General features: G+C 44.1%; 1 protein-coding gene and 2 non-coding genes across 5 annotated transcripts in view; 2 read left to right on the top strand and 1 right to left on the bottom strand.

Annotated features, from left to right (window-relative positions):
* Positions 1–62: 62 nt before the first annotated feature.
* On the top strand, positions 63–203 carry LOC138832691 (small Cajal body-specific RNA 17). The gene has a single exon (XR_011373635.1). It is a non-coding gene; the product is annotated as a small Cajal body-specific RNA 17 (non-coding RNA).
* An 84-nt stretch (positions 204–287) lies between these two features.
* Positions 288–365, top strand: LOC138832674 (small Cajal body-specific RNA 18). The gene has a single exon (XR_011373621.1). It is a non-coding gene; the product is annotated as a small Cajal body-specific RNA 18 (non-coding RNA).
* A 1,358-nt stretch (positions 366–1,723) lies between these two features.
* Myo5b (myosin VB) overlaps positions 1,724–23,234 on the bottom strand; it is a 299,803-nt gene continuing 278,292 nt past the window's right edge. For all 3 annotated transcript variants that reach the window (XM_070029165.1, XM_070029168.1, XM_070029169.1), the window contains 8 exons: positions 22,445–22,588; positions 19,893–20,044; positions 17,722–17,811; positions 15,920–16,070; positions 14,231–14,516; positions 13,270–13,444; positions 11,568–11,648; positions 1,724–6,164 (listed from right to left, as the gene is read on the bottom strand). In XM_070029165.1, coding sequence (XP_069885266.1) covers positions 6,012–6,164; positions 11,568–11,648; positions 13,270–13,444; positions 14,231–14,516; positions 15,920–16,070; positions 17,722–17,811; positions 19,893–20,044; positions 22,445–22,588 — 1,232 coding nt within the window. In that variant the 3' untranslated portion in view covers positions 1,724–6,011. The remainder of the gene's footprint in view (positions 6,165–11,567; positions 11,649–13,269; positions 13,445–14,230; positions 14,517–15,919; positions 16,071–17,721; positions 17,812–19,892; positions 20,045–22,444; positions 22,589–23,234) is intronic.

Below are 23,234 nucleotides of genomic sequence, written 5' to 3'. Positions count from 1 at the left end.
TGGGTGGGTGTCGAGAGCGTAGTTGGGGGGGTGGGTGTCGAGAGCGTAGTTGGGGCTGGGCGCTCCTGAGTCCCCGACGTAGGCCCCTGTGAGCCCACAGTATTTTCCTTATATGATCAGGCCCTTTGTGGGCGGCGCTGCTTGCCCGGGCCTGAGAGGATTAGAAGAACGTGCAGGCGAAGTGCGGCCTAGGGGACTTGGAGCGGGGAAAGGAGGGGTGAGGGAGAGAGGTTGAGGCTAGGCCGGAGGGGGGTGTGGTGAGGGGCCCTGCCGCCTAACCGCGAGCCCTGCCGATGATGACGCGTCATCTGTGCGATCTGAGTTCTGGGAACCAGACGATGGAGTGTGCGAACCGACTGAGGCCGGGCGAGCAGGAGTGAGGTGGAGAGCTGCGCGGTTAGGGCCAGGCTGCCGGGTTAGGGGCTCAGATCTAGTGGGGGGAATGGGCCATGGGTCACACTGATGCCTGAGTTGCCTGCGACCTCCTGCGGTAGAATTATATACTTCGGTGATGCTCACTTAAGAAAAAAGAAAATCCGGGGCTGGGAAGGTGGCTCAGTGGTAGAGCGCTTGCCTTGCATGCATGAAGCCCTGGGTTTGATTCCTCAGCACCACATAAGCAGAAAAAGCCGGAAGTGGTGCTGTAGCTCAAGTGGTCGAGCACTATCCTTGAGCTGAAGAGCTGAGGGACAGCGCCCAGAGTTCAGGCCCATGGCTGACAAAGAAAAAAGAAAATCCAACTTATTTTTTAATCTACAAATGGGGTTTGGGATATTTTAAATGGTTTTCATCATGACATTTCATCTTTAATGGAAGTAACTCAGTTTAAATATAAAATAGAAATTCAATATTATTTGTGTGTGAGGGGGAAGGAAGAGTACTGCCAGCAGTTTTCCCTCCTTTGCTGTAACACTCAAAGTTGATGGCAAATGGTTTTAGCTTAAATAGTAATGGTTTTAGAAGTTTCAGCAATGGAAACTGGGTAAAATTTCTGATGTCCAGAAGGAGTAGGTTGTTTTAAAACGAGCCTTGCTGAGTGTGGTAATGCCTGCCTGTAGTCCCCATACTCAGGAGGCCTTAGCTTGTCTTGAACTGTCCGTCTTCCTGTCTTAGTCTCCCATGTGCTGGGATTACAAATGTACACCACTCCATGGTGAGGTCTTAAAATCTGATAGGCAGTCAGTCAATCCACTTTCTCAAGGAAAGTCTTTATTATCTACAAGCCTTTGCTTCTTCTATATTAATTTTAGAATGAGCTTCAGTTTTCACACAAACACCAGCGTTTTGATCTTAAGTTTGAACAAAATGGCTGTCCATCCCTTGATTTTATTTCTCTATGGTAATATTTATATTTCATAAGTTACTTCATACAGATCTTGTAAACAATTTCCCACTGACTGAATAATGTCTTTACCATATGCATGTGATTTAGTCTACCTTAGAGCTGTTTCATTCATCTGCTTATCAGTCTTTTCCTACTCTCAAGCTGCCTTTGGTAGATTGAAAGTAGTTGCTCAATGGGCCTTGTGATCTCAAAGGTAAAGTCCTCTTCTACCCCCAGCTTTCGGACTGTTGGATAATGACCCCTGATTTAAGCAATCATCATTCAGGTTTAAATATAGCCCCACATGTTTTTTTTTTCTTTCTTCCAAGAAAGCACTAAAAAACTTTCCAGTCAATTTGTAAATGCAGTTTTAAATTTTGTTTACATCTGGCACACCAATTTATTCAAAAGTATTTATTTCCACAAATTTTTATCCACAGCTGAATATTACAGTGACTATTACAAGCATTTTTCTATAAATAAAGGTATAGTGTACAGATTTGTCCAAAATGGAAAAATATTCTCATCAGTATTCTGTAATTTACCCCTGAATACGGTGTGAACCCCTCCAGAGAGGCAGTCCTTCATCTACACATCAGCTGATGGCAAAATGTTATCATATTCAAATCTGGATCACTGTCACAGTGTCATTTTAGAAAGTAGCTTCATTTCAGCTCATTGATTCCCTTTATTACAATTACAGTTTCTTTTCAGGAAAAACCATCTTTAATAGCTAATGACTTTTTAAAAGAAAACATTCATCCCCATGTTTGCCATTGGCACTAAATTCTTAATTTTGTATACCTCCTAATTCTCTAATTATGGCACCAGTGTGTACAAAAATGTAAGTCATGTTTATTTGGCTCATGCAACAAATTTTAGGAACTGACCATAAATATTCTGTAAAGAGAAATGAAAGGGTACCGCCCCATGCTCACAGTTTAGTAATCATATAGTTAACTTAGGCATTAGAAAGATGCTTCAGTTTAGCAAACTCTTGCTGCCTTAGAATTGTTTGCAAACCATTTGCTTTACACAAAAGAAAGAAATGGATTCAAATTTGTTACTATAATCCATAATGCATTTATTAAGGCTGTATTTGATGAATTGATGGTATATTTTCTAACTTTTCCTAACGTCTAATTATTACAAAAAGCCTTAAAATTTAGCATTAGGAAAAAAAAGAAAAAAAAACTCCTATTGACATGCTCCATGGAAAGGGGTAAAATCTCTATGTTTGAGTGTAATCTACTTCCCAGGTGAACTTACAAGTATCTTGCTGTGACTGCAGCTAGATGGCCTAGCTGGGAAGACATGTAAGTCAATGCTTGTCAGTCTCAGTGACATTACTATGTGTAAAGAGACAGGCTCCATGTAATACTTAAAACACAAATTGACTTACAAATATTGATTCGTATGTAATCTTTGAAATGCCTGTTTCAAAAGACAAACCAGAAGACCACCCTGACGCTACACTGAACATTGAATTTCTTCCCAGGGCAACACTTCAGAGAAAGAATTGGTCAGTCAGTTAGCTCAGTAACTGCTAAAGGCACACAGTGAGAAAAGTGGCAACTAATATTTAATTGTAAAAAAGAAAGATATCTAGTGCTGACTTCAAGCTTGTGCGACTTTAACTTACTTAAATTAAATAAAAAGACTATGGATCTTATGAAGTCAAGAATACACTTTTAAAAGGTGCAAGAGTCCAGCTGGGCATTGGAGGCTATAATCCTAGTTACTCTGGAGGCTGAGATCTAAGGATCATGGTTGGAAGCCAGTCCACGCAGGAAAGTTCATAAGACTCTTATCTCCAATTAAACACACACACACAACACAGTGCAGAGCAGGCAGGGAATTCAATTCCCAGCACTGAAGGGGGAAAAAATAAATGTATAGAAAGTAAAATCACTAACAAAAAACTGTTAGTTTCTCTAAAGATGATTTGTCTCTTAGTATAAAGTTAAACAGGACAGAGTTAAATATTATATAGTCAATTACTGTATTTGTCAATAATCTATATCAATTACGGTTCTGGTGAAATACCTTTTTGATTTTTGGAAGAGAATTAAGCCTGCCATATCTTCAGCTAAGGGAACTACTCATAAGGCTTCTCTCTACTTTAATTCACTTGCTAAGCTTTTATTCAGCAAGCCCTTGGCACCAGCTGATGCACTGTGACAGGAGTCTGGCCTAAGGCAGTATGTAAGAACAGTAAGCCATTATTTGTGGAGTGGCTGGTCTTAGTAACTACAAATTACTTTCAGTACAAGGAGTTCTTGGTTATCTTGATGGTTAAAGGTAATCTATGTAAGAAGTCAACTTGACACTGATGGGCATCAAAAAACAAAGCATACATAATAAATAACTTGAAGAGGTAGCCACGCACCTACTTGTTTTAATCTGGCTTTCTAAAGGTAGCATGTGGGTTGAAAGGTGGATGTCAGGATGGTGTAGCTAAGAGCAGAGGGAAAGCATTGCCCTGAGATGTCCAGCAAAGCCTTTAATGCAGACCCAGAAGGGACAGTGTCCTTGACAGCTCATTTGGGCATGACTGTCAGCAATCTAATACAGGGCCTATGTAGTATTCTGACCCCAGCAGGTGGGAAGAATGACAGGACATGGGGATGAGGCCTGTTTAGGGATTGGGTTATATTGTCTCCCCAAGAGCCTTCTGAACTGAGGGGCTGAGTATAAGAAAGGCAGCAGGGGTGCAGTGCACCTCTACTTCCAATGTAGGAAAACTATGTTCTCAATATAACGTTGAGTGTTTCTTACAGGGTTTACAAACCATCTGTTCCTGCCCAAGGAACAGCAAGCATACTGTTACTAATATAGAAGAACAAATTAAATTAGCTAGTAAAAGCTGAGTGGAGTAAGATTCTTTAACTGAATACTTGCTTTTGAAGAGTCACCAAAAAGCACCCTAAAAACAAAAACAGGACAAAAAAATTCTAAGATACAAAAACACATAAGACTTCTGCAGTAGGCTGAAGAGTGACTATTCTTTTTACAATCTATTTGATAGAAGAGATAATCACAATGATTTTTTGGTAGTCAGTCTAAAAAATGTTGATGATAACCTGCAATGGCAAAAGCTGGCTTACACTGCTACATACTTTATTTACCTATTTATTCTGGTCTGGGGCTTGAACTCACATCCTGGGTACTTTGGCTTATTCCCTCAGGACTAGTGCTCTACCACTTTACTTTAAGCCACAGTGCCACTTCTTCTTTTCTGGTGGCTGATTGGAGATAAGAATCTCATGGACTTTCCTGCCTGGGCTGGCTTTGAATCTCAGTCCTCAGATCTGAGCCTCGTGAGAAATTAGGATTAAAAGTGTGAACCACCAGTGCCTGGTTAAGTGGTTTTGTTTTCTTAAAATGTCATCAATCAATAAAACAAAAACACAAACTTTTGGTTTGTTTAAGGATTACAGATTACTTTTTAAAGTTTTTTTCCCCAAATAACTGGATTCTGAAATTGAAGTAATCCTGAAGCTGATAGTGATTCCTTCCTTTGCTGGGTGTTTGCATTTTGCAGTGTTTATGTGATATGACTGGAGGTTTGATGGCATTCACACATCAAAAGCTTTCACACTGACTTATTTGTTTTTACATCAATAGATGATTCTTATTCGCTTCTAATATTTGGCTTATGTGTACTTTTGTGAAAGCTTCTATGGAATTCTTAAGAATCCAGACCAGCATTGGAAGAAGTATTTTTCTGGAGTTTTTTTCTCACATTTTTTTTCCCCTTTTGGTGGTGCAAGGGATGGAACCTAGGACTTTGCTCATGCAGGCATTTTCTGTGCCAGTTATGCCCTTTCTTCCTGATGTTTGGTGTGGGGGACAGCATTTCTAGCATAAAGTTCCCCACAAACCTGAAACTATACCAGAGAGCTCCACCTCATTATGATCTGGGTCTTCGGATTTTGTTTGAGAAACAAATATCCAAAATGTTAGGTTTGGAGGACAGTTACATCACTATCATTTATTAGCTATTAACAAAACACATTGGAAAAACTTCTGAAAAGGCTCAGTCCTGTATTTTTGTCCTAAAAACACCTTGCCACCTCATCCACATCTGTGGTTGGTCAACCTGGGGAATGCTGGCATAGGGCATTTTCACGATTATTGGTACATTGTTAAAAGTCCAGTGAAGGCATTTACTGTGTAACTTTGTGTATGTGCATTTTTGTTTTGTTGTCGCTGTTTGGTTTTGAAACAGGATCTGGTTATGTAGCCCAGGCTGGTTAGAACTCCCAGTTTTCCCAAGTGCTAAGACTATAAGTGTGCACCACCACAACTGGCTGTGAATATGGTCTTAAGTGCTAATTAATAGTTTCCAGTTCTAGGCAGGGATTTAAAAAAAATAATTTAGGCAGCTTCCATTTTATAGAACAGGCACCTGTTATATGTCCATGGGGACTGTTTGGTGGCTATGCATTATCACGTGTACTCATTTAGAGTGATATCGAATCTTTAAAAAAATCTTCCATATTTCAAGTGTTTTTATTCTGAGCAGCAAGTACAAAAAAATAATGACAGAGATGTATCTTATTTAGTTCGGCACACTCCACAAACTCCATTTCTGATGTGATCCGCTTTTACCAGGTTTAATAGATCCTTAAATTTGCTTGACTACATTTGCCGCCTCCTCCTTGGGAACAAAGCTGGCACATCATCAGACTTCATTGAGGAACTCCAGGTTGAGACACGCTGGGATGTGGATTGAGTCCATGGTCAGAGAAGATGGATTAAATGGGAACAAGACTGGAAACATATGTTTGGAGTCTAGCAGCAGTTGCTGAGGGTCATTCCGCTCTTGTAGCTGTGCCTGGGAGGGAGGAAGGAGGAGATCACGTGAATTCTTCATGAACTTGAAAATAGCCACTAAGTGAGCTGACAGAAGTGGGTGGCTATATAGCACGGGGCAGGTTAAGATAATTAGGGAGGAGGTCAGGACTAGGAGAACGTGGTCTCCCTACTGTTAAGGACTTCAGCAAGGAGAGAAGCCCTGGTTTAGGCTTATTGTAGATCAGAGAAAGCATTCTCTAGATTCTAGCATTATTTTAACTTTTTTTTCTAAGAAAGAAGGTATAAATAGGTGCAAAGCATATGGATAAAACACACACACATTCTCACTCTCTGTCTCTGTCTCTGTCTCTCTCTCTCTGTCTCTCTCTGTCTCTCTCTGTCTCTCTCTGTCTCTCTCTGTCTCTCTCTCTCTCTCTCTCTCTCTCTCTCTCTCTCTCGTGGGGAAAGGTGTGAACTCAGGGCCTTAGCTTTTTCACTCAATAGGCTAGAAATTTACCACTTGAGCTACAGGTCTACTTTTGGCTTTTTGCTGGTTAATTGGATATAAGAGTCACACAGACTTTGATGCCTGGTCTAGCTATGAACTGTGAATCTCAGATCTCCTTAGTAGATAGGTTTTCTGAACATTTCTATGGCCCATGTTTCTTTCATAGAATGGAATGGGAAAGAGTCACATGATGTAAAATGGCAGAATTGGAAATCTAGGGAGCATTCCTTCACCAAAGCAGCTATAGAGTTGGAAATAGTGACCATTACCAAGTATCTTACCCTGAAACCCTCTTTGACGCTTTTTAAAACCAGGAGAGTGCTTTCCAGGGAGAGGTTGGTCATAGAGAGATAAGTATGTGGACCAGCTACCAGCACATGTACCTGAGCCCCAGTCCATCAGAAGCCTGCATTCCCAGAGTTGCTAACTATATCAGGATAGGCAGTATGATCTTGTCTATCCTTCAGAATTTTGAGTCTGTGTGCTTTGGTTGGTCTAGTGGTCAGCACAGATACTGGGCTCAAGATGCAATGGATTTGCCTGGTTATATCAACTGTGATATTTAACAGAACCTACCCTCTCCTCCTTTTCCTGTATATTTAAGATTTTTTATTTTTGGTTTGTTGGTTGTAGGTCTTGAACTCTGGGCCTGGGCGCTGTCCCTCAGCTCTTTAACTCAAGGTGAGTGCTCTACCACTTAAGCCACAGAGCCACTTCGAGTTTTCTGGTGATTAATTGGAGATAAGAGTCTCATAGACTTTCCTGCCCCGGCTGGCTTTGAATTGTGATCCTCAGATCTCATCTTTCTGAGTAGCTAGGATTATAGGCATGAGCCACCAGCTCCCAGCAATTTTTTTTTTTTAAATACACTAACAAGGGCTGGGAAGGTGGCTCAGTGGTAGAGTGCTTGCCTTGCATGCATAAGGCCCTGGGTTCAATTCCTCAGCACCACATAAGCAGAAAAAGCTGGAAGTGGCGTTGTGGATCAAGTGGTAGAGTGCTAGCCTTGAGCTGAAGAGCTGAGGGACAGCGCCCAGACCCAGAGTTCAGGCCCCATGACCAGAAAAAAAAAAAAAAAAGATACACTAGCAAGTAAAAAATTCACAGAAGGACATATAGAAGGACCAGAGGGCTTGAAGTTATGTTGGTTAAAATGATACAGTGTGATAGAAACAATGAATAAAAATGAACAGAGCTGGAAGGTCCAATGTCCTTGGGAAGGATAGTAGGACTCTTGTCTTTTTCTGTCTTTTGCTTCCCTGCTGCCACAAGGTGAACTGACTGTTCTACCATGTGCTCCACCATGATGCATGGCACAGCTATAGGCCCAAAGCAACAGGGTACGGTAACTGGCCTGAAACCAGTAGCCAAAGGAACTGTTCTTCATTTTAAGAAGATGATTTCAGTTATGTTGTCACATAATGGAAGGTTAACACACACATACACACACACACACACACACACACACACACACACACACACACACACACACACACACACACACACACACACACACACACACACACACACACACACACACACACACACACACACACACACACACACACACACACACAATTGGGGAAAGAGGAGAACCTTTCTCAGAAAGTTGTAAGGATCAAAAGAGTCAACCTGTGTAAAACAGAGTGGTTGGTACACGTGACAAGTACTCTATTAGTCATTAGCATTCACTTTGCAGCACATTTTTCTGTTTTTTCTGCCTATGCATTAACCATTAGCCTCTGAACTCTGAACTCCAGGCTGGAGGTGTATTTTTACAAAGGCCACTGAACTGCAGGAGTCTTACCAAGAGGAAAATCAATCCATCCCAATTTTGAGAAGCACAGGTCATACATACATACTATATATACGACCTTCAGGCTATACATACTATATATACATACTATATATACTACCTTCTATACATACTACCTTCAGGCTAGAAAACTGTTTATTCCTCTGTCTTATGAAGCTTCAAAAAGTGACAACATTTTGATGCTGTAATTGTCTAGAGCTTCCATGTTTTTGCTATTTTAGAGGTGAAAGACCTAGAGATATTAATCAGCTCAATTTCTCTAGTATTTGGGTTTTGCAACTGGCACTAATGCTCAAACTAGGGCTTAAACTCAAGGCCTCACCCTTGCTAGGGAGGTGTCATGGCTTAACAGGATAGCACTTGAAAAGTGACGGGTAATAGGCTCCTAGATAGAAGTAAGTTTAAGCCCAGGATTATAAGATAGTTTCACGGTCTTCACAGTGAAGGGAAAGAACTCATTTCTTGTGTAGTGTCAATCACAATATATGTATTAGATGTAAAAACAGGAGATGTAGTAATAGGTTAATACAGCCTCATTAATATTTATGTATCAATATCTCAGCTAACTTACATTTTTAAAGGTCTACATAATGCATACAACACCTGAAGAGCTTTAGTGAGCAGCTGGAATTTGTGGTGCACAATCTAAAGTATGGGTGAGAGAGACTGCTGACCATTTCCTCTAAAACCTGAATAGTGAGAAATAAAACTCAAAGCTAGAAGTGGCGCTGTAGCTCAAGTGGTAGAGCGCTCGCCTTGAGCTGAGGAGCTGAGGGATAGCGCCCAGGCCCAGAGTTCAAGTCCCACGACCGACAAAAACAAAACAAAACAAAACTCAAAGTTACTACAACTGGCAGAAATATTTGATAGGGTCACCAGATACTGAAATTGATGCACAAGAAAGACCAGACATGGTGCATGTTCTCAGAGGACAACTGCCCCTTAACCTGCATGGCCTTTTCCCCCATGTCCGTAATCCATTAAACCACCTGCATCCTGACTTGGCATTTGCTACTTTTGGCCTGGTTTCCCTTCCTGCTTTCTCTGTTGCCAATTTATAATCAGTCACAGATATTCAGACATAAGATGTGTGTCTCAGATACTCAAAACCAAGAAGACTTTCGAAACTTGCATTTTAACGTGTCATTTTTTAGCTTTCTATACAGACACTGAGAGTGGCCATAAAGTCAGGTACGGTTTGTAACTGGTTCTTTTCAGTCAGCACCTCCCCTGTTTTTACTGCATTTGTATTGGCCAGCCTCCGCCTGCTTCTCTCTACAGGCTTTATCTTGAATAACCCTGTAGTTTCTCAATTGCCCTTGAGAGAAAACCAACGTGCCAAGTCTAACTTGGCATTCTTATCTTGATCTTTGGCCTATTCTCTACTTGGGCAGTAGGCTAAAGTTCATTTGTTCTTGTCACAGCTCTTTTCAGATCCAAGATACTCTTTCTAAATCTCTGGAGTTGTACATCTGAAATAGTCAGGTGCACTGAGTAAAATCCCAAGTATTTCAAAGGAGCAGATTCGGATACAAAAGAGCCTGTGTCCTCTGGGAGCTTCAGTCTTTTTTTTTCCTTCCTTCCTTCCTTCCTTCCTTCCTTCCTTCCTTCCTTCCTTCCTTCCTTCCTTCCTTCCTTCCTTCCTTTCCTCCCCCTCCCCTCCCTCCCTCTCTCTTTCCCTCCCTCCTTTCCCTTTCTTTCCTTCTTTTTTTTATTTGTTTTTTTCCTTTTTTTTATTGTGAAAATACCATACAGAGGGGTTACAATTACATGAGCAAGATAATGAGTACATTTCTTATCAAGCATTGTTGTCTCCTCCTTTGTTTCCCCTTCCCATACTCCTCCCCGACCCCCTACCCGATCCCCCCCCCACCAAAGTTGTAAAGTTCGTTTTTCGACATAACGACTTGTACATTTCATTGTTGCAATGGATCCACCTGTATCCCTATTTAAACGATTTGTTTTTTCCCTTCCCTTCCACAAATTATACTAACATCAAATACAGTGAAAGCAGGGGTTATGCCATGGGGGAGGGACACAGCCCTGGGCTTGAGCTCAGGGCCTTGGTGCTGTCCCTAAACTTCTTTGGCTCAAGGCTCTACCATTTAAGCCACAGAACCACTTCTGGCTTTTTTTCTGAGTCGTTTATTGGAGATAAGAGTCTCACAGACTTTCCTGCCAGGGCTGGCTTTGAACCAAAATCCTCAGATCCCAACCTCCTGAGTAGCTAAGATTGCAGGCTGAGCCATCAGTGCCCAGCTAGGAGCTTCAGTCCTCAGCAATAAGTTGATAAATATCTATTGTGGTTCTCCTTTTCCTGCCTCCTGCTCTCAGATAATTTTCCCTTGTTCTTTTTCATCCTGATTCACGTTGGCATTACTTTGTACACTAACGTATCCCCAGAAAGTTATCCCTCCATTCAGCTGTGGGAGAGACACGTGGCTCAGCTTGAGGATGCTCATCTTTAAGTTAAAAGTCCCCAGGATAAGAAAAAACAGATCTAAACACCCTAAAGGCCTAACATGCTTTCTACTAAGCATATTCCTAAGGGTGAATTATTCCAAGTCTTAGAGATAAGATTTCAGAGTTCAAGTTCTGTTCTCTCTCCGTCTCTTTTCCTCCCTCTCCTTTTTCCCTTACCCTCTTCCTTCACCCCTCTTTTCCTCCCCCCCTTCCTCGTCCTCTGTTTTTGATAGTGCTGGAGATGAAACCAAGGCCTTTCACAAGTTCAACAGCCCTCTACCTCTGAGCTGCATTATCCAGCTCTTCTGTTGAATGCCTACAGAGTGCAGCTTAGATCTATCTGCAGCTAAAGTAGATATTTAACTTCTTTGTTGATTCCATTTGGTGTCCTGATTCATTAAGGTGCAAATACTTTGGTAGTGTCTAAAAGTCTGAGAGGCAGAGATGATAAAGGTTAAATCCTCGGTGCATGCCTCTAGTTAATGAATTATTTGTAAATATTTACACAGAAATCCTAGAAATGAAAGGTCTTCTAGCACATAGCAGCAACAACTAGCATTTTACTAATAAAAAGAAGGTTAAAACCTAAACTTCCAACTTCTTTCCAGAGTTTTAGACCAGGACTTTAAAAAATTGATTCATGTTTTAAAACTCACCTGGATTGTTCGGATAAAGGACACTGTGACCCGTTCTTCAAATTCATTAAGAGGAGTATAAAGGTTTAAAATTTTGACAATCTGTTGGAACCAAAACAAAGTTTAACACAAAATTAAATAAATGGAAGGTAACTTTGAAGACTGTATGCTAATAGTGTAAGAGTATACACTACTTTAGACAGGACCCACAATATAAATAATCCAGACTGATCATTACACTGGGAATTCATATCCATGGCTGCTCCTGGTGGATCTGAGCTCCTTTATAGCATTCATGTACCCTACACAAGCATACACGTGTGGGCACATACATGCCCCTGGCCTGGCTGCATAGATAATAGCTACTAGTCACTTAAAGGTACCTGAGATGAGAAAGAACTTGATTAACACCTAACAACTCTTCTACTCTCCTTTCCCATGAATAAATTTGTCTACCAATGAGATTTCCGTCTTATTTAAGCAGGAAATGGTCTTTTGTCTGTTTGCCAATTATTTGGTGACAAAAATTTGCCCCAGGGCAATGCTAGTTGTATTCCAGAAATAAACGCATGAAAGTGAAAATGTAATTTAAAGGGGGCAAGTTGGGAAACTGTTAGTACTTTTATAGCAGGAAGCAAGTTTCATCTTTAAGTTAGTGGAGGAGTTTCAAAGACATATATTCATTTTGCTATATTGAGCTTAAGAGTTGGGTACTTTAAGGTACTGGCTAGGAATGAGGTGTATAGGTCACTTATGATGAAGGGCAAGATCTGCCCTCCTGGGGATTTATCTTTTTATAGGTTGAGATTATGTCTACAACCAATTTACAAGATAAATGTAATTTTGGGGGGAAAGGACTTCACTTAAAATAATGTAAGTAGATTTTCTTTAGTACATGTTAGCTGCCCAAAGGGGGTTTCGTTATGCCATTTCCACACACGTATTATTAAACACGTTCCTTCTCATCTCTGGTTAAGACCTCCAGTTCTGTTTGGAAGGACTCTTTAAGTGTGATCAACCTCACTCCTAGTTCTCTCCCCTATTTCCCCTTCTCCTTCTTAAAATAATTTAAACAGATTTCACTGTTTTGTAGAGTCTTAAGAGAAACTATAACCTTATTTAAATGACAGTTACAAAGTAAACACATAATTATGAAGAAAGCAAATGAAGCAAACCCAATGTTGACAATTTCAGTGAAAATTTAAATTTCTGAGTAGGAAGCAATCCAGAATTTGTTTCTTAAAAAAAATGGTTAGCTGAAGCTGGGCACTGGTGGCTCTCACCTATAATCCTAGCTACTCAAGAAGCTGAGATCTGAGGATTGCAGTTCAAAGCCAGCCTAGGCAGGAAAGTCTGTGAGACTCTTATCTCCAATAAAACATTCAGAAAACTGGAAGTGGCACTGTGGCTCAAGTGGTCCTGAGCTGAAGAGCTGAGGGACAGTGCCCTGACCCAGAGTTCAAGCCCCATGACCAAAAAAAAAAAAAAAAAAAAGGTTAGCTGAACTTTGTGGGTTTTCTGGATGAACAACAGGAATCAGAGATTTACAGGTAGGGTAGCATCTGATTCACAAACCAAAGTGGTCTCTGTTCAGCAAGACCACCCACTGACTGCAACCCCAGGCCTGTATCATCAACTGTGGGAGGAGAAAACTAAAAACCCACTGACAAGAACAGAACAACTGTCAAGATGGCTGAGAAAGGTCTAGAAAGGCCAGCCATACCTGCTGGGTGCTGAGGGAGGTACATAGAGAGCAGATAGCTTCTGCATCTTCTTGGGTTTTCTTCTTCAGCTGCAGAAGTTGGGCTGCCTGGATCAAAGGTTCCAGAGTCTGGACTGCCCCGCTCTGGTGAAGGTTCCTTCCCCGAAGCCATTCCTCAAGTTGACTTATGTTATACCTTTGCCATAGGGAAAAGAACAAGCTGTGTTAACAACCTGTGAACTCTGCAGGCTACTTACAACTAGGGACATCTGTCATAACCTTAATTACGTTACACAGTTAAAAGCTTGATCAGTGCCTAACACTCAGTAAGGGTAGGTTGAATGAATAAGTGATTACTTAAAATCAAGCAAAGATAAAAATGCTTGATGTGTCTTTAGAAATGAATGGGAAGGCCAGCACCAGTGGCTCATGCAAAATTCTAGCTATTCAGGAGGCTGAGACCTGAGGATTCCAGTACAAAGCCAGACTAGGCAGGAAAGTCCACAAGACTCCAATTAACTACTAAAAAGCCAGAAGTGTGGCCAGGCTTAAGCAGAAAAACCTAAGGGATAGCTCCGAGGCCCTGAGATCAAGCCCTGGGACTGATTCAAAATAAAAATAAAATCATGGGGGAGAGGCATTAGATATACTGAGTTAAAACCATTTAGATTTTAATATTCATAAACATGTTTCTACTTCTTTGTAACTCTTCAGGTCTTGCACCTCAGTAACTGTTCTCTAACCTAGCTTCATTGTATTTAGTCTTCAGTGTATGTAGATGTCTTTAAGTAAGATGTCTTTAACACGTGTGTTTATAAAGTTCACCATCTCAAGTGTTTGATAAATTTCATCAACCAATAAAAAGGCAATAGACTGGAATTACATACAGACCATGGCAAGGACTCCAAGTTGGATTTGGATTTCACTTGAGAACAGCTGTGCTCTGACTCCAGGTGGAGTTGGCCTGGTGTGTCCTGCTCACCTGAGCTGCATGCCTGTGCTCCAAGAACAGACATCCTTCCGCAGGAGGAGGTTGTTAAGAGTCACCGCGTTGATCATGTAGAAGAGCTGCTTGAACACCTGCAGGATGATCTCGGGGTCCAGGCCCTGGTCACACATGACCGTATGAAAGGAGTTCATCTGGCGGATGATGGCCTCCAGGCAATATGAGTTCTCCCCGCCCTCCATGCTAGAGGAGCGCTTCCGGTAGCCCATTGGCTTCACTCCAGAAAGACCCTGAATGCTCTCATTTTCCAACATGGCAGAAACTGAAAGAAAAGCATAGATAGAGAAGCTTGCACATTCCCCAAAACAGTGTTGTTGCACCACTCAGATCAAATGGTAATCTGGGCTTAAGCAATAATAACTTTCAGAGATCTGTGATGCTCACACTTGGGAATGTACATCATTTGATGGACAAATTCTAGTGTGTTGGTCTCTATATGGAATAAAATAGTTATGGAGCAAATTTACACTTAAACTTATGGATGATGGGACAAAGATAGTGAATCTGCAAGAGCTGTATAGTGCATTGCCTGTATTAATAGTCTGTATTCAAGAACTAGGCAACGTGAGTATAGTTCTGGCCAGCCATTGACTCTATAAATATTAGTTCAGTAGGTCCAGCATACTTATTGGGCATGAATAACTTAACTGCAGGTGCCTTTTGTTCAATACTTCATTTAATCATGTAACAACCCTGTGAAGTACTTCTCATTTTACTGATGAAGAAAAATAAGGTTAGATAACTTGCCAATGGGCATGCTGCTAGGGAGTGGTAAAATCTGAACTCAGGTCTGACTTCAGAACTAGTGCTCTTTAACCTCACATTGTTCTGAGTTTCCAATGTTTCTCTAGCTTGATGTGTCATTTCTGTCTCCATGTGGTGCCTTAGGAGAAGATGATGGACAGAGGGAGGTTTTGCAAGGGCTGTTGTTCTGGATTGGTCCTAGCTTGGATTTACTCATAACCTATTTGGGCTATAAAAACTCAGAGAAGGCAGGTCATGCAGGTCCAGGCTTGACTCTCTCCCAGCCTTTGTGGAACACTGAATGACACACATTATATGTTACTTGCCTTTGAACTTGATTGCTTTTATGTTTCAGTTCTGATTTCATGTTCAGAGGCCAGGTATACTCCCTGCTTTGTATGAAGTAAATATTACTGAGTGCTTAGGGTTGTGCTCCTTCACAAGAGCACACATAATGCTTTCTGTTTGCACAAAGGAAGTACATATTGGGCAAGAGGATTATTATTTTTTCACTGTATATGCATTATGGATATTTTTTCTTGTTTTTGTGTCCATATTTGCAATGCAGGGGATGGAACCCAGAGCCCCATGCATGCTAGGCAAGGGCTCTACCAATGAGCCACGCCCTTTGTGCCTTTTGAGTTTGTTAATGGAAATTAATTTGCTGTAGGAATATATACTACAGAAGGAGCGATAAAGAAAAGAGCATCTTCTATGCTAGCATCCTTAGGGGATGGTGTTGGAATTTTCACACATCTTCCTAGGCGCAATACACGTACCTTCTAATACCTTCACCAAGATGCCCCTGGCTTTGTGGAGGCCACTGCTGATACATTTGTTTCCCAAAAGACAGGATAGCTTACCATAGCTGCTCCTTTCAGACCCCTAGGGTAGGTGGGGGGAGCTCCTGTAACAACTTACCGATCATAGGCTGCAACAAGCCCTCTGCGATTTTAATGAGCTGCTGGTAGATTTGAATGGAAAGGTCACTCAGCACCTGTCGATATTCAGTGAGGTCAAAGTTCTTGAGACAGTGCTCATTCTGCTTCGCAGTGTTCTGGGTCATGAAGCCCTGTGGAGGAGAGGCAGGTAGTACTGGCATTCTGGGTTCTATCACTAAGTATAAGGATTAACAGATGAACTGAAATGATTCTGTTATAATAGCTTTGTTTCCTCTTAGCTTTGTGTATTAACAAACTGAAACTAACATGTAAGATAGAAGGATTGGTGACCTCGAGGGGTCATGTGATGTCCTTTTAATTTTCACAGTATCATTATATAGCCTTGGCTGACCTCAACCTTGTGACACTCCTGACTAAGCCTCCTAAGTGCTGGGATTTTAGGCAAATGTCAACATACCCAGCTCTGGTGTCATTTTTATTCAGGCCAAAAGAAATTAATGACCTCTAAAAGATGATTGTTCTCAGAAAAGTGTCAGTCTCAGGCAAGGCCTCACAATGGTTCTGAGTTAAAGTCTCCCTCCCTCTCCCCTCCCTTTCTCCTTTTTCCTCTTCCTTCCCTTCCTCCCCCTTCCTGACTCCTCTCTCTCCTCCCTCCCTCCCTTCCTTTCCTCCTCCCCTCTTCTCTCCTCTCCTCTCCTTTCTTCTTTCTTCCTGGAACTCTCAATCCTGGTGCTCCTGCCTCCTGAGTGTAACAGGCATGTGCCACTGCTCAAAGCAATTTTTAATGAAATGAAAGCAGGCTTGGAGAGAGAGTAATTGCAATCACTGAGAGATCCTTCCATCTGTCCTTATTCTGTGGCTACACAGACCTGGTTACACCATGGTTCGAGTCTTTGCCTAAGCTCCTGGGACAACAGCCTCATGCCATGGAGCCCTCGGTTCTAACTCTGCCCTATATGACACTGCAGTACTGCTCTATATGTAGCACTGGGAAAAATGCTGAACCTAATGAAATGACATTGAATGTTATTCCATGCATAGAGAAAGCGACTGTGTATGCTATTATGATTATGTAACAAGGCATCTGGTATGAGACAAAGGCTATTTCTTCTACCTTTAACTTATAAAGAGCAGATGAGCAACTGAAGTTCTCATTCTTATTTGTCTTTTGCTGGTACTGGGGTTTCAACTCAGGACCTTACTTGGCCAGCACTCTGCCACTTGGAGCTATTCCTCCAGACAGCCCTCAAGTTCTGGCTCTTGGGAGAGCTATGGAGTCAAGCCACAGTCCAAAGGCAAGACTTACTGCAGGTGGCAGATTCTGTTATTATTCCAGGGAGAAGAGTGTCAAAATTTGTTCTGGCACAAAAGATGAGATAGAGATTTCAACATTATGGCACTACTTTCATTTCTGTGACATCATCACCTTGGGGAGGGCAGATAGTAACACGTGAGAAAGGCGGAGGAGAAGTGGAGGAGGCTTGCCAGGATGTGGGAGGGGAACCGTGCCAAGTCACGAAGTCAAGGGGCTGGATACAGAGTGTGGAAGAGGTTTTCTCAGGGGTCAAAGACGGGACCAGTGCATTCTTAGATAAAGATGGGTCTCGGAGGTTAAGAGAGGAACACAAAAATGATAGTGTCAGCTGGAGCTTGGGCCACGGAATCAAATTAGGTTTAAAGCAGAGGCTATTGCTTCCAGTCACCAGAGATGCACAGTCTAAGATAGTCTACAGACCTTAAGCCATCATCTCAGGGGCTCTTGGCCCCTTAGAACTGTGAGTGAGTGGAGCAGGCCATCTTCTAGACATTGATCTCACTCACCTCATCCCCACTGTACTGCTTTAAGCAGTGAAGGAGGCGGCAGGTGTTGGATAGCCAGAACGATGTCATCTCAAAGTCATCATTGTGCTTCTGCAAAAAGAAAAGGATATCACAAGCTTCTCATTAGGGGAAATACTACTTAGTACCTCTCTGCCCATGTTCCCCATTGTATCCCGCATTCTGTAGAAGTCCTGATCATGCAAAGACCATTTGTTAGTCACAAGGAACACACCCTTTGCTGAGAAGTTGCTCTGCTAATCTTTCATTCCTCATGATGGTACCTAGAACCACTCCCAGGCCCCATGATCGGTGGGGGGTGGTGTGGTGTGTGTGTGTGTGTGTGTGTGTGTGTGTGTGTGTGTGTGTGTGTGTGTGTGTGTGTGTGCATGTAAACATCTGCTTGCCATGGCTGAAGAGGGGGTGTGTGTGTGTGTGTATTGATGCAGGTTAAACATCTGCTTGCCGTGGCTGAAGAGGGTGTGTGTGTGTGTGTGTGTGTGTGTGTGTGTGTGTGTGTGTGTGTGTGTGTGTGTGTGTGTGTGTGTGTGTGTGTGTGTGTGTGTGTGTGTGTGTGTGTGTGTGTGTGTGTGTGTGTGTGTGTGTGTGTGTGTGTGTGTGTGTGTGTGTGTGTGTTGATGCAGGTAAACATCTGTGTGTGTGTGTGTGTGTGTGTGTGTTGATGCAGGTAAACATCTGCTTGCCGTGGCTGAAGAAGGTGAAGCCGAGCTGCACCGATGAGGCCCATCCTGGTGGCCCCAGGCTCTGTCTAGCTCCCTGCACTGACTGAGCAGCTCTCCAACACATGAGGTGCTAGGAAGTAAGACAGCAAGGTGTCCTGATGTCCCACTCACCTATGGGTCAGGTGCTCCTAACCAAGTGACAGGCTGCTCAGCAACCCTCACAACCATGATCCGGTCTGCAGTACACGCACTCTACATGGAGTCGGTGCTGGGAGCTCAGTATTGTTATTTAAATGGAAGAGAGTGGTAGAGCTCTACCAACAAAACTAAGAAGTGGCATACAAGGACTGTGGGGGACTTCTCCAAGCTAAGTTAGCTGGGGATTAGAAAAGTGCTATTTGCATTCAGTCCCAGGCTGACCTAGACTGGTTGAAGACTCCAGCCAGAGCACTACAGAAGGAGGTCAAGGCCAGACACACATACTGGGACAATGGCAGCATATGGGTGATACATGTTTGGAGCTGTGAGTGGTGAGAGCACAGCAGGGCATGAGGCTAGAAGCTCAAGGCTGGCGTGGTGTTCTCCAAGAGCAGGGACCACAGGCTTAGCAGATCCAAGTTACCAGACCCAGGACTGTCCTCAGTGCTCTTGAGGACAGCTCCCATCCTGATAGTGGCCGTGTCGGAGAGAGCTAGAGCTGGTCTCAAAGAATAATTACACGTGGGTCTCTCCTGGCCCTTGGCCCTCTGTGGACAAGCTAGTGAAGAAATGGTTCCTATTACATTTGTGAAGAGCCTTGTGCCTTTTGGTAGCACTTTTTTTTTTTTTTTTTAATGGTAGTGGGCTTTAAACTCAGAACCCAAGCACTATCCATTTTTTTTTTCTCAAGGCTGGTACTCTGCCACTTGAACCACAGCTCCATTTCTGGGTGTTTTTGGTGGTCAATTGGATATGAGTCAAATGGATTTTCCTGGCCAGGCTCTCTTTGAATCATGATCCTCAAATCTCAGCCTCCTAAGTAGCCAGGCTTGAGCCACCTAAGTGGCATTCTTCAGCTGTCAACCCCTGTGGGCAGCCCAGTGGCCCCACCTTACAGTTGATGAATGTCAGCAGCTTTTCCTGGGCCACCCTGGGCAGCATACACCAGCTTTCAGGAGAGATGGGAGAGGAACTGCCTTCTAGATGTGTCCTTGAACTCACTTGCATTGAGACCCATCCTTGGTTGTTGAGGGACATGTCCTTAGCATCTGAGGCAGGGGGTAGCCAGACCTTCTGTTAGCATAGAACACCCCTGCAGGTCAGCAGAGAGGTGACCAGAGGCCCACCCTGGAGTTCTGGGCTTCCTGCTATTTTGGAGCCTGAGCATCCTTCTATGGGAATGTCAGGCATCCTACCTGGGAGATTAGCAGAACCAAGACACAGGCAAATGGTGTGGGGTTGCTAGCTTCGTTCAGTGCACAGAGAACTCTCCCTTCTGCATGGGCTCCTTACCTTCAGGACTTTCTTAATGCCATTGATGGTGGATGTGAGGAGGGAGTGCACCTTGAGGTCGTCGCTGGTGTGATCCGCATGTCTGATGCACATGTAGAGGATGTACGCAGGGAGGCTGGGCACCGTGCCCGAGAGCATCTGGGGCTTCAGATCTAACAGCAAACAACACCAGGAGTTAGATCTATGGGGGGCACATGGCTTCGAATAGAAACATTTTGCAATTTTTTCTCTGTGGTTCATTGAGAAATCAACCTGCCACAGTGGTAGAGGAGAAAGGGGCAGAAGAGGAGGACTGAGATTGCCCAGGATAAGCAAATTCCTTCTGATCTGATCGTCAGCATTGTGCACATGCATGCAAACATGCACAGACACGTGTGTTAGAAAAACAAAACCACATTTTATCCTAGATGCTTGTGCTACGGACCTGACATAGGCCCAAAAGTTACACACAGACGATAAAGGCCTCAGCTAAGTTGGGGTCCTTGGCTTCAATTCTTCAGCACCCCCACAGAGTATGGAGTTTTTGGCTGACCCCAGGAGTATTTGGCAAATTGTTCCCAAAGACAGCCAGAAGTGTTCAAAGGCTAGAATAATCTCTTGCGTGCATAGCTGTCAGTTTGGGAATGAATTACCTGGCAGCTTCCAGCCCCAATGGCTCAGCCACACGGTTCCAGCCACCACTGCCACCCTGCCCTCTCTCCAGTGCCTGCCCAGTGTCACCTCTGCCACCTCCTCCAGTTGCTGTCTTTGACTTCAAGGACCTTGTGACTCTCCCTCACGACTTGCACACTCGAGCCATTTGGTTCTGTCCTACCAAAACTTGAGACAGCCAGGAGAAGCTGTCATGTGGATTGTGCTCCACGGGGCACCAGGGGAGCCAAAGAACCAGGTTGAAAGCACTGAGTGACAACAGGAGTCAAGAGCCGAGGGAGGAAATGTCCAAAGGTGAGAAGAGCCTCAGAGTGTCACCTGCTTAATGGCCCTCGCTATAACCCTGTCTTCAGCCTTCACTCTCATGATCCCACCCAAGCCAAGCCCTCTAGGCTTGGCATGCAGGGAGGGGAGGCCACCTGTCCTCCAAGATGCGGGCAGGAGTGATCTCCAGTTGGGGTGAGGGCTGTGCTGCCACCTCCAATGGTTGGATCACATCATTTCCTCAAGTCTTCCTAATGAAGGCTAACTACGTGTGTAACATTTGGGCCTTTTGAGTTTCAACAGATGACTGTAGGTTGGTCTTTGGTTTAATTAGAATGCCACTAACACTCATTTTTGCAGAAAAAAAATACATTGTGTAGGCCTAAACTCCCAAGATCTCTGTATACCTATAAGCCCAGGAGGTGACCGCTCCGCCCCCAACCCCCAGCAACATAGAACTATCCCAGGCACAAGCCTGAGCAGCCCACAGGTATGTCCAAGGTCCTTCTTGCTGAGCATTCAAGAAGGGGCAGAAGGTTCTGCCCTGACTCAGTGGAAATCTCTCCCTTTTTGGCAGCAGGGCTGGTAGGGCTTTCATCCCTGAAGACCAGGCTAGGGAGGATCCTGGGATACAGCTCCCACAGCTGCCTGGTAATGCCAGAGAACCCACTGGCAGGCCAGCTCTGATGCTGCCACGTGCCTAGCGAGAAGTTGCAGGTGAATGCAGGCGCAGGGCAGGGCAGTGCTGACCAACCCTGAAGGACGTGGCATGTATGAGCCCAGTGCTCCTCCATCCGTGAGCACATGAGCCACCTGGCTTCTCGCCATGGCATCCTAACTCCAGGAAAGGTGGCTGCATTCCTGACCCTTTGCAGGGGATGCCCAGGCTGCTGGTGCAGGGATGCACGCTGAGCAACAGATCATTGACTTCTCATCTCCCAACCCAGGGCTGCTGGCAGAGTCCCCTCCCCACAATAGCCATGAGAAGCCTCGTCCTTAGCCACATGGCCAGGAAAGAAAGGGACAAGTCTGCACATACACAGGCTATCTGGCTCCGGAGGTCACGTTCGGAATGGGCTGTGTTGTGGTGATTATAACTGGTGAAGGCTTACAGCGATGGGGAATTAGAAGTTTTGATTCCCTCCTTATTGGCCATGTGCCCTGGGCAAGTTGCTGGAGTGATCTGTGCCCTCCAGTGTGAGGTGCGAATAGTACAGTACCTACTTCAAGGGATGCTGGGAGTATTAAACAAGGCGTGCAGGCGAGGGGCTTGGCAGAGTCTCTGCCTGGGCTGCTGGGATTGCCAAGCACTGTCATCTGCACAGAGCTTTGCCAAGGGGAGGGGCACTGTGGCTGCCATTGCGGGAGCCAGGCTGGCAGCTCTCCTGTATCTGTCCACTGTGTGGGCACACAGAGGCCTCCTTCCCAAGTGTATTTGGCACTGAGTGACTGGAATGGGACTTCCATTTAGAGAAGCAGTAGGTGGCTATGAGGACAACTATTTGGAGATGGTGGGTATGGAGTGGAAGAGGTCAGTGGGCAGAGCTGTGTGGGGCATGGGAGGGTCATCGTGTAGATGGAAGTGGGAGGGGGAGGAGTAAGGGATGGTGTGGGGAAGAGTACACAGTGGTCCTGACCTGTCACCAGGTTCCGGATGAGGAGGCCCTCGTCTTCCTTGTGGTACTCCAGCATGCCCTGGAAGTCCTTCTCTTTCCGCTGGACTGTGACTTGCCTGGTGAGCTCCTGGTGCCCTCTGTCACTCTGAGCCAATGCCTGGGCAGCTGTGTAGGAGAAAGACAGCAGAAGCATGAAGAAGGATCTGTGGCCACTCCCAGAGGGAGGGGGGTGGACCGAAGGAGGAGTCTGGGCCACTGAGGTCCCACACTACATGATCGATCAGTTCCTGAAGCCTGTGGCGCACTCCAGTGGTGGGCCAAGGATGCTAGCTAGCCCTTGGTTCTGAGGTCCATCAGATAAGACAAGAGGAATCCCCCAGAAGGGCAAGATTCTAGGCCAGAGAAAACCTATAAAGTTGTGAGGCAGAGAAGGTGTTCAGCTCATTCCGGGCAGCTACTTCTCTTCCCCTACCAAGCTGCAAGAAAAAGAGATGCTACTTTCCTGCGATGATGTCCTAGGCCTGTCTGGCCTGGCTCAGCTCAATTCTCTGAACATGCCCCCAAAGTCATCAAGACATAGCCATGGTATAGCTGCTAGGTTGGACAAGTGAACAGTTTGGTGCCAGTGAGGCAGAAACACTGTAATGGAGACCTGATTGTAGAGTTGGGCGGGGAACTTGCTAAAAATGTAGTCCATACAACTCCATAAGCTAATTATTTGGAGGAGTCTGGGTGTTACATTTGGGGTTATAATAGACCCCCAAACCTCATGCAGACCTTCCTCCCAGCCTGAGTGCATAGGAGAGTATAG

The sequence above is a fragment of the Dipodomys merriami genome, unplaced genomic scaffold (genome assembly GCF_024711535.1).
Source record: "Dipodomys merriami isolate MVZ:Mamm:240054 unplaced genomic scaffold, mDipMer1.0.p SCAF_2, whole genome shotgun sequence".
Lineage (NCBI taxonomy): Eukaryota > Metazoa > Chordata > Mammalia > Rodentia > Heteromyidae > Dipodomys > Dipodomys merriami.
The sequence above is the reverse complement of the archived record's forward strand: the minus strand, read 5'-3'. Positions and strand labels throughout refer to the sequence as shown.